Here is an 11,116-nt window from a genome sequence, read left to right on the forward strand (position 1 = left end):
GTCTATATTTGGATATCGGAAGTATTCCGGGTGAAATCGGGATTTTACCGAAGTACCGAGGGGTTACCGAAACCCCCCGGGGGCTTAATGGGCCATAGTGGGCCTTAGTGGAGAAGAGGAGAGGCGGCCAGGGCAGGACCGGGCGCCCCTCCCCCCTAGTCCGAATAGGAGAAGGAGAGGGGGGCGGCGCCCCCCCCCCCTCCTCCTAGTCCAGCAAGGAAAGGAGGGAGTCCTACTCCCAGTGGGAGTAGGACTCCCGATGGCGCGCCTCCTCCCTGGCCGGCCGCCCCCTCCCCCCTTGCTCCTTTATATACGGGGGCAGGGGGGCACCCTAGACACAACAACTACAGATCATTGATCTCTTAGCCATGTGCGGTGCCCCCCCTCCACCATAGTCCTCCTCGATAATATTGTAGCGGTGCTTAGGCGAAGCCCTGCAACGGTAGAACATCATCATCGTCACCACGCCGTCGTGCTGACGGAACTCTCCCTCGACACTCGGTTGGATCGGAGTTCGAGGGACGTCATCGAGCTGAACCTGTGCTAGAACTCAGAGGTGTTGTGCTTTCGGTACTTGATCGGTTGGGCCGTGAAGACGTACGACTACATCAACCGCATTGTTCTAACACTTCCGCTTTCGGTCTACGAGGGTACGTGGATAACACTCTCTCCTCTCGTTGCTATGCATCACCATGATCTTGCGTGTGCATAGGAATTTTTTTGAAATTACTACGTTCCCCAACAGTTTTGGGGCCATCGAGGTCCGCATTGTTGCATTCTACGCTAACCCCGATCCTGTGAAGGAATTCATCTGCCACCATCATGGTGGCCATGGCCCTGGTCGCAACTAGTTAGCTACTAGTTTAACTAATTATTAGTTGTTCTAACAATGTAAGTCACGGTGTGACTATTGAGGAAGAACCTATGACCCAATGACAGGCGGGTCCTACTTGCATGGAAAATATAGAGACAACACTATGACGATTATGTGTTTGCGCCACCACATCCTTCAAATGCATATGAAGCACACTTCACATGAGTTATGGAGGCTGCCAAGACATTTTTGGTTCCGTCGTGGTTGATCAAAGGTATACCACGGCGGTTGGGTTCCGGTCAAGGTGTTAGGGGAACAGTTAGAGGTGATGTATATTTACATCACTTGTGGCAAAATTTTGAGCATGACGTAAAAAGATCTGGACATGCACCATCCATTGGAGCAATTTTTTTTATATGACTGTTGTTTTACATCATCTGTTGGTTCTTTTAGGGGACCGGAAGAACAATGGTATCGCTTAAATCGACCACATACTAGATTCGACCACTTGATGAAACAGTTTTGAAGATCAATTCTAAGATTCTCCCTTTTTTGTGGTTCTGCACAGTCACAAGCATCTTTGTCAAGATAGAATATTACTCTCACTGTAAATAAATATAAGAAAAGCTCTTATATTTATTTACAAAGGGAGTTACTTACATAAGAATCAATTTCTTTCATGACCCAATTGGAAGGAAACGGCAAAAGCTTTGCAGAAAACCGGAAAAGTTGAAAATAATAACAACTTGATGTCGTGAATCCGAAGTCCCCACTCCCATGATAAATATTATTCCCTCAATCCCAAATTACTTGTAACGTGTCTAGATACATATATATCTAGACAAATCTAAGACAAGTAATTCAGGACGGAAGAAGTATTACTCAGACTTCTTGATAGATTTATGAAGCTCCGACAAAACGATCTCCACCAAAAAATGCACAAAACTATCTCCACCAAAAAACTGATACTTACTCCCTCTGTGAAATATAAAAGTGTTTAGCTCACTACTTTAGATCTAGACACTCTTTATCTTTGTTGATATTTTCGCAAAAAAAAATAATCTTTGTTGATAGTGAGTTCACATGTGAAATCAACAACATTCATCAATAAAAAATACATCCTTACCCATATGTGGGACTAGCAGCCTTCCAAGATACATAAATAAACAAATATATTTTTACTTACATGTGGGACCTAAAACAAATAAACAAATACACTACTATTTTCATGTGAGACCAACACTTACAGAATGCACAAATAACAAATGCAAACATTTCACTCAAACTCAAAATTATACTCTTAAGCAGTGACATAACTTTTTATAGCTTCGTAGCAACACACTAGCATTGTGCACTTTTAGTTACATGTGGAACCTAAAACAAATAAACAAGTATACTACTACTCACATGTGAGACCAACACTTGCATAATGCATAAATAACAAATGCAAACATATACTCCCTCCGTCCGGATTTATTAGGCCTCTTAGCATCACAAGCATGTTCCTTTTTATAAGGCCTCGCTTTGGAAAGATGCATGCATGCAACCATTTCATTGGTTGCACTGTAAGTCATTGTTGTTGGTGCCATGGCTGAGAAATTAATACACTTCATGCGTGCTTTTTCATTGGTTGCATGCATATGAGAGAGTGCATTGGGAATGGAATGGAAGAATTAATGCGAGCAAATTACTATGTGTCTTGGTCTAAGAGAAGTTGTTTTTAGCCTAATAAACCCGGACGGAGGTAGTAGACTCTAACTAAAAATTATGCTCTTAAGCCGTTTATAGCTTCTTAGCAACGAGCACGGGCATCATGCTAATTACAAAGTACTCCCTCCGTTCCTAAATATAAATCTTTGAAGAGATTCCACTATAAACCACGTACGGAGCAAAATGAGTGAATCTATACTCTAAAATGCATCTATATACATCTGTATGTGGTCCATAATAGAATCTTTACAAAGACTTATATTTAGGAACAGAGGGATACATGATTTCCCTGCCAATGATCAGGCAATCATTACGACTTCTAGTGTACAGCTGATTTCCATTTTCACTAATGCAGTTATAGTGTTCACTTTGTAGCTGGAACTCGAACTGCAACTAGGGTACTGGAAGAGCAATGGTATCACCAATCACATGCATGATTGAACCACTTTCTAAACTAAAAAATACTGTACTGTTGTAATCTTGGGCCAATAACGAAACCAGGACCAACAGTTCTGAAGATCAACAGTAAAATCCCCTCCTTTTGTGGCTCTACGTTGTCACAAGCAGCTCGCAGAGATAAAAGATTAACTTGCACTAAAAAAACACATTCATGACATGCCTGGAAGAAGATGGCAAAACAAGTTGCAGAAAAAAGGAAATGTGGAAAATAGTAACTTGATGTTATAAAGGAGTGAATATGTAGTCCTCACTCCCATGATACAAACCAGACAACTATTACTCAAGACTTCTTGGTAGATTTATGACAGACAACAGAAGCTACAAAAATAGAGCAAACGACAACTCAAGTTCTGAACGGTGCGGAAACAATGCTTCAAGGCAACCTTGCTCGGAATTTATCTCAAATCTATCAGACTTCTAATTTCTACCAGGCCTGTTTAGGTTCACCATGCGTCCATTGCCATCCCCTCTAGACGAGGAACCAGACTGGTTGCGAGCCCTTCCATCCTGGAACCGAGAACCACCACCATAGCCCCCACGGGAACCCTGGCCACCCCTGTCATTTTGGTACCCACCGCCCTGCCCAGAGCCTCCTCTACCAGCATAACCAGACCTCCCACCGCCGCGGCGGCCGCCTTGTGACGACACAAAGTTCTCCTGCCACTTTCCCATATTGGACGAGTCTTGATCACCCCTGCGCCTGGGTGGTGCACCCTCAAGGGCACCACCAGTCCTGGCTTCATACGCCCTCTCGTTGCTCTCCACAAGGACAGAGAGCCTATCAGTCATCTGGAAGATTAGTCCCTGCAGCCTGGTTTGATCCACGTTCTGGAATACAATGCACTTGGTTGGCTGGTCCCAGCTTGCATGAAGCTCATCGTGCATCATCATCTTGCTAACAACGCTGTGAGCGTGTGCCTCGCTGAGGTCAAACATAGTGGTGAGCTGGTCAAGGCTCAGGGACTCGTAGCAAGACGAGTAAGAGAAGAGATAGGTTCTAAGAGCCTCTTCCTTGATTTTAAGCTTCAGCATCTCAAGGATATGCTCCTTATTCCTCAAAAGTTTCCAGGTATCCAGAGAACTGATGACACTGAAAGCCTTTTCATGGTCACCCTTATTGAGGGCCCTCGTGGCAGCCATTACATGATCCCTCACCGTTTCTGGAGGTCCAACGAAGGTCTGCCTCTCACTCATTTCAAGAAGCCTGCGGAATGTTTTGCTCATAGGCCTCCGCTTGTCATAAGTACTGGAAGCCATATACGGGACCTCGATTAGCATTGCACAGATCAAGTGTGTGGCTTCCAAAAGTTCAAGGTTTATATGCATATGGTAAGGCATCATCCTTCTCCTCTCAAGTCGTTCCTGCAGTAGACAAGTAAATACATCATGAGCAGAAAATATGTATGTTGTATTTCCATTGTCAACAGTGATCATATCAATTAGATCGTATTGCTAAAACGACGAGTTCAAGCCTGCAAGTCAATTCTGGGAAAACCAAGAGAAAAGGAGCAGATACTCTTGAAGGACCTTATCTAGATAAATAAAATACCAAAGGAGCTCAAGAAAGGAGAAGATGTCATTGTAAAGAGGTACTTTCTAGAAACTATGCGTTAAGCATTTGAAATTTCACACCTAAAAAATAAAACTAAATGAAAGAATATGGTCAGAATGACAGGTTCTTCTATTAGACTAGCTAAGATATCCATTAGCAAAAAAAAAGGCTAAGATACAATTATGACTAACAGTGACATTTTGCAACTACAATGATGACACCAGACAGTGTAGTCGTATCTGATGCCGATGCATCATCTAAACACCACCAATGTGTACCAGTAAGGCTCAGGTAAATAGCAAAACTCATTTAAATCAACTGGACTCGTGGTTCCATTTCAACAGGGCAGCAATATACGTAACAATACAGCCTACCCCTCAATAACACAATATAAACAAGTTAACGTATCCTACAACTGGGCAGCACCATCCCCTGAGCATGTGTCAAAAACATAAGTGAAAATTATTGCTGATTATATAAATATATATGTATCTCTTGGGAAAATGGTGGATCCCTGTTTATGTGTCGTGTCATTGTTGCATAGGAAACTAAATAGGAAACTAGCTGCCATGTGTGCAGGCATTCACATGATAGACAAGAGGGAGCCTCACCTGTTCAGGAGTTCTCTCGTGGTATCGACTATACTGGACACCTTGTGCAAGCAACTCTTTCACCCTTCCAGTTGCATATAGCTCAGACAGGCAACCATGAGCATCAGCTATCAAACCAGCTCGGAAGGCGCATAACCCCAGTTGGGCCATGACCCGGTTGTATAAAATCTGAGATGAGATGTCCATAAGTTGAATCCCATCTTGTAAACGACTCATTAAGAGTAAGTCGCGAGCAACTGAAAATTCTTCAGAGATTGCATAGTGATATATGTGACACAGCATTGCCCGGGCTTTGGTCCTTTCATCTCCATACTTGTAAATTAGAGACATCAATCCATCCATCAAAGCTCTGCCACTCTCGGGGAAAGTAGGCTTCCTAGGTACAACCTCCGGAATCACAATAAACGGTGGTGGTCCTCTATTGTCATCAGCTGCTTGATGCTCATCGCCGGCCTCAATATCTCCATCCTCCATGACAACCTCAGTTTGCTCAGCCAGCTTTCTCATTGCATCATATACTTCTTGAGGTTTGTAGTAGACTAGTTCAACACGACGCAATGCAACCTTCGCAGCAGCCTTATGATTCTCAACCCTTTCCTGGTACTCTTGCACATTTTGCGCAAGTACCAAAAACAAGGGTTCATCTCTAAGCCTCTGAACATAATCTTTGGTATATGGATCACTGCACTGCAAACTCTTAAAAAACTCCGAGTCAATTCTCTCCAGGAATGCAACTAGGTCACCAGTAACATGGATTGTTCCATCATAGTCGGCACCCTTCTGAGTTTCCTTCTCATCAGCCTCCACTGAGGTGTCCACTACAATATTAGGATACTGTTGCAGAATATCAAGCACAAGAAGCATATTATTAACACACTTCTTCCACACATTGACTGGCATATGACCAAGTAAGCTAGGGTTGACATCAAACTGGGCAGAAATCACATGAAAAAGAATTTCAAGCTTCTGGGCAGGCGTTTTTGCCACCCGTGTCAAAAATGTTAACTGCTCCACACGTTCAACTCTCCCAGTGCCCTTCTTACCCCTCGACGCCACAATCTCCTTGAGCTTTTTATCAACAATATCCCATGTAATCTCACTCGGGTCCTTCAAGAACTGCTTGTCCATAATCTTATCTTTCTTGCTCAACTTCTTTTCCCAGGCTCCACCATCTTGACTGACATCGTCTTCATTCCCTGAATCTTCTGAGTCAGAGGCCATCTTATCCGGATCCACAACATCATCCCCACTCTCATCATCATCATCATCCACATCCTTATCATCTGCAACATCATCTTCAAAGCTCTCTGGATTCTCTCTGCACTTCTGGATCAAGTCTTCATACTGCTTGTTGTTCTTCTTAAGCTTTTGCTTGACAGCATTTAGCGCCTTCGCGTTGCTGCTGCTCATCTTCTTCTTGGCTTCCTTGTTTGCAAGAGCCTCGGCAAGGAAGTCCTCCAGTAGCACAAGAGTTGTGATATACCCATTTGGAATTTTCGCAGATTCATTGACACGAACAACTTTGTCAAGCTGCTTGTTTAGCTTGTCAAAACACTCCTGCAAGCTAATCCAGTCATTGATCTTCATTGCATTGCGCATCTGGTCGGCAGTAGCTTTCATCTCATCATTGCGCTTGTCCTTCAAGGAGCGAATCACGCGGTGGCTCTCAGTGTCAGAGTCGTCACTGTCTTGTGTATATTTGTTCAGATAGCGGTTCTTGGACCCATCGCGTCCCCCATCACCGGCTTCTGATTTCTCGCTATCACTCCCTTGTTCTGACTCGATCTCGTCCACCTCCTCCTCAGAGTCACTGTCTCCCTGATGTTGGGTAGATAGAGATAAAGGTACTAAGTAATTGCATTTGACAAGGACAACATATATGCATACTACTACACTTATGCAACATAGAGTCTGATTCAGCAGCTCAGTGCAGGAGAGAAAGCAAGTACCTGTCCCCAAAAACGAGATGCCATGGCTGCTGCTTGCAAATTACCTTCAACTGTCTTCGAGCTATGCAAAGTACACAAGTAAGAAAGATATCATCAATACACACAGAAGGAAGCACGCGAAATTGCATCACAGGCAATTAAACAAGGGGGGGAAACTATCCTCGGAACACATAAATGGACACACTAACAATAAGGTAAACAATGCTTACGGAATGACTCATATGAACGAATCAAACCCCATAAAGAAAAAATAGCTCATCGAAGGCAGTTAAACAATACCGGCAGAAGATGCAAGCTCGCGTGTATGAGCAGAGAGCTAGACCTATACCCTAAACATAACAAACCAACTGAACTGGGAAAAATTGTGAGATGCGACGAGCAAGGGCGCAACCCAAGCAAGAGACCTCGACCTGACGTTGGGTCAGTGAGATCCCCGGGACTCGGCGCGGCAGTAGCCTGCTCGTCGGCGGCTAGAGCTGGAACCTAGGCCTGGTACGCGGCGAGATTGCTGGTAGGGCGCGCGCGGCGGCCTGCAACGACAAGTCTGATAGAGAATCAATCAGGTCGGTTAACTTGCCTTGAGTCGCGGCCGTGGAGCGGATGAGGCTCAGATCCAGCGGGGAACGGAGGCTTGGAGCGGCGGAGTAGACGGGTGCGGCCGCGCGCTCAGCGGCTGACGGCGGACGAGGATGGAGGGTGTTGAGGGACCGGCGGCGTGCAGAGCGGGGGCGCGGAGGATGGAGGTGGAGATGGAGAGGCTAGGGTTTGCTTGGATTCTTTGGGTGGCACGCTAGACTTTTGGCAGGCTGGGTTGCTGTTGTGCTTGGGGTAATGTGGGCTAGGCTTAGGTTCTCTGGGACATGGGCCCAGACTATAAACCCGCTGCTACCCCTAAAAAAACATAACCCCTGCTTTTTCTCCTGGCCCATTAGGGGCTGTGTACCCCTCGATAAAATAGAGGCTGTGTAATCAAGCTCTAAAAAAAAAGAGGCTGCGTACAGATCTCGCGGTTTTATATATTTTATTTACTAGCAAAAGAGCCCGTGCGTTGCAACGGGAGAAAAAAAAAGCCAAAATTAGTGACGTTGCAATAATTTATATACCAGAAAAGGTGTAATCAAAAGGATAATTTATAAATTACTATTGATCTCACAAAAAAGAATAATTTATAAGTTGGATGTGAAACATATTTTTTAAGTTCGCCGTGTGTGCCATAACCCCCTGTTAAAATATTACGCATAGCATCCATCCATGGTTTTGTAGGTTTTGTTTGTCATTTTGAAATATTACCACCCTTGAATGAAATGAGCAAATTTTGGAACTTTTCCCAAAGATCTCAGGCGAAATGAACAATCCAAAATTTGAATTTTTGGACAAAAATGGGATGAAATATGAACGAAAAACTATCAAAATTATACAAATATTTTGTCTTGCAGCAATGGAATAAAGCAGAATCAAACTGAATAACACTATCCCTTTATTGATATACACCCACGGATAGCTCACAGCAATACAATTAGCAGAAATACCACATTACTTACTATTCATCTTGGTGTGATTAGTACTACATCCTAGGTCCCGTTTTAGCAAGATGTGGCTGGAATTAGCAGAAATACCACATTACTTACTATTCATCTTGGTGTGATTAGTACTACATCCTAGGTCCCGTTTTAGCAAGATGTGGCTGGAATTGTTCCTTGGTGATGTCGCTCGGATGACCATGTCTGCATCCAGCAGCTTCTAGTCCACAGTTGATTAAAAAAAGCAAGAGGCACCACCAAATCCCCACCGATGTCACCACCCACTGCGTGCCCCTTCTTATCCACAACACGTCGCCATTCCTCATCACCCAAGCGCCGCTCCGCCTCCATCTTCCTCCTGCTGCCTGACCACCCATCGTTGCTCCTCCTCCTCTTCTCCTCTTCTCCATCCGCCTCACACCCAAGTGTTGCTTTCCTGTTCTTGGCCGCGGTGGCTGGCCTGAGCCACATCCCAGCTGACAGCGTCGGCGTGCTTTCTAGCTACGGCTGGGGCGTTGGTGGCCTGCTCATCGGCGCACTCGGGCCGGGGCGGAGCCCCCTTCCTTGCAGTGGTGATGGAGCCCCTCCTCCCGGAGGGTGGCTGGGGGCAACCGAGGTTGCGGGGCAGGTGTGCAGTGGCTCGGTTGCGCCAGATCTGGCGGCTGGCCAGCACGCGCGGGGGGCGGTCTGGTGGTGGTGTTCGTCTGCCGGTGGCCACGGATGTGGGAGTGCCGAAGCTGCCTCCGATGAAAGCCCCTGGGCCCCGGTTTTCTCTTCCATGAGCTGGTCTCTGTATCAGCAATGGGCATCAATTTTCTCTGTATCTTTAGTTCGGCTCTCTCTCCTTCTTTAGGATTATTAGCTCAAATGGCAATTAAGACATTTCTTTCTATTAGGCTCGGTGCTTTTCTTTGGATTCATGTGCATCTCCTCTTTGCTCATTTTCAATTGGTGACGCATATAGTAGATGCGGCAGGCAGCTTTCTTGATTTTTCTCTAGGGTAAACATGAACATCTCATCCGCTTTTTGTTGGCTTGTTGATCTTGTAATGCATGAAATAAGTTGGTTGGATTTTATGTAATAGAGCAGGTAGGACTATTAATTGGAATCTGAAATTTTAGCACAGGCACAAGACTTGGTTCCTAAGGCAGGAAGAGGAGGAGCTTGGGCGCGCTGGTGAGAGGAGCCGAAGTGGAACGGTGGTGCCGGGTGATGCGGTCGCCGGCGTCGGCCGGCAGCGGATTGAGCATCACGTGGGCCGCGAGCTTCTTTGTAAACCACAGGGGCTTCTTTGTAAAAAAGCGTGACGGACGACAGAAATCCAACCATCCGGAGCTGTCGCCGCCGCGAAGAGCGCCGCCCCACCGCGCCGGAAAGGAAGCATGTGGATAAGATAGAACAAAGGGTCGCGGACCGAATTCTTACAAACGTAGGGTTCTTTTTTGTAAAAATGAATCGTTATCTCAGATCCACTTAAACAGGGACTGCGGGTTGAATTCTCACAAGCAGAGGGGCTTTTTCGTAAAAACGCCGACGACGTACGGGCAGAAGCACTCCGTGCTTTATTAGTAGGGAAAGATAAAAATAAAACAAAGTATTAGTCTATAGTCCATGACTGTCCTTAAAAAAAGTTGATTGAGGGCATGTTTGATAGCAAAGTATCTTTAAAGTATCATAATACTGCAGTTTTTAGATTAGTAGTTTTATTTACAACGGGTTGTTTGGCTGCGTCTAAAAACTGTGGTTTTAATACTAGAGTATTTGTCAAACCACAGTATTTCCTGTGTATAATAAAAAGAACACCAGACCTCTTCTCTAAAAACTGAGCATAGTGAGAAAACTGGCACATCTGCTTCCTTGTTCCCAAGCAGCACAACTCGATCACCTCAATTCAGCTTCACTCCGTGGTGCACCGTCGGCACCGCCATTGAATTTCTTGTAATTACCCTCGACGGCCGCTGAAGAAGGCTGAGTTTTCCAACCCACGCATAGTCGGCAACTTCGCTCATGGTAGTTCAACTGCCTCCGCTTTTGGTAACCTATATTTGTGCATGGTCGTCCAAGTTTATGTATGCGGCTGTTTGTTGGTTGTCCAAGTGTGCAACGACTAGGGAGCTTGGCACATGCGTGTTTCCGATTGTGAATAGTTGCTAATTTATGTTGTATGTAAGCAATACCCAAACATGTTTGCAGTATTCTTAATACTCTAGAATACTTCGATATGTCAAAACTGTGATATCATGTGCCTATGGGTTAAAATAGTGTAGTTTTCGAATACTTTGAGTTTTTCAATACTTTGCTAGCCTGAATTTGAAAGGTAAAAGTCGATAGTCCATAGATGAGCTTGGGTTCATCTACTATCCCATGAAAAATAATTTCAAAAAACATAGCATATTGATCCAGTGCACTTTTATATTATTTTTGGGACTAACATATTGATCCAGTGTCCAGTGTCAGTTCATGTTTGTTGCATGTTTTTTGTTTCGCAGAATATCCATAT

General features: G+C 44.8%; 1 protein-coding gene across 1 annotated transcript; it reads right to left on the bottom strand.

The window, feature by feature from the left end:
• Positions 1-3,183: 3,183 nt before the first annotated feature.
• Positions 3,184-7,929, bottom strand: LOC100127090 (eukaryotic translation initiation factor 3 subunit C). The gene is made up of 4 exons (XM_044532975.1): positions 7,673-7,929; positions 7,096-7,156; positions 5,147-6,964; positions 3,184-4,345 (listed from the first exon to the last, which is right to left on the bottom strand). Exons 2-4 carry the CDS (start codon positions 7,117-7,119, stop codon positions 3,401-3,403), a joined length of 2,787 nt encoding a protein of 928 aa, XP_044388910.1. The 5' UTR covers positions 7,120-7,156; positions 7,673-7,929; the 3' UTR covers positions 3,184-3,400.
• Between the last annotated feature and the right edge of the window lie 3,187 nt (positions 7,930-11,116).

This window comes from Triticum aestivum, chromosome 5B, assembly GCF_018294505.1.
Source record: "Triticum aestivum cultivar Chinese Spring chromosome 5B, IWGSC CS RefSeq v2.1, whole genome shotgun sequence".
Classification (NCBI taxonomy): Eukaryota; Viridiplantae; Streptophyta; class Magnoliopsida; order Poales; family Poaceae; genus Triticum; species Triticum aestivum.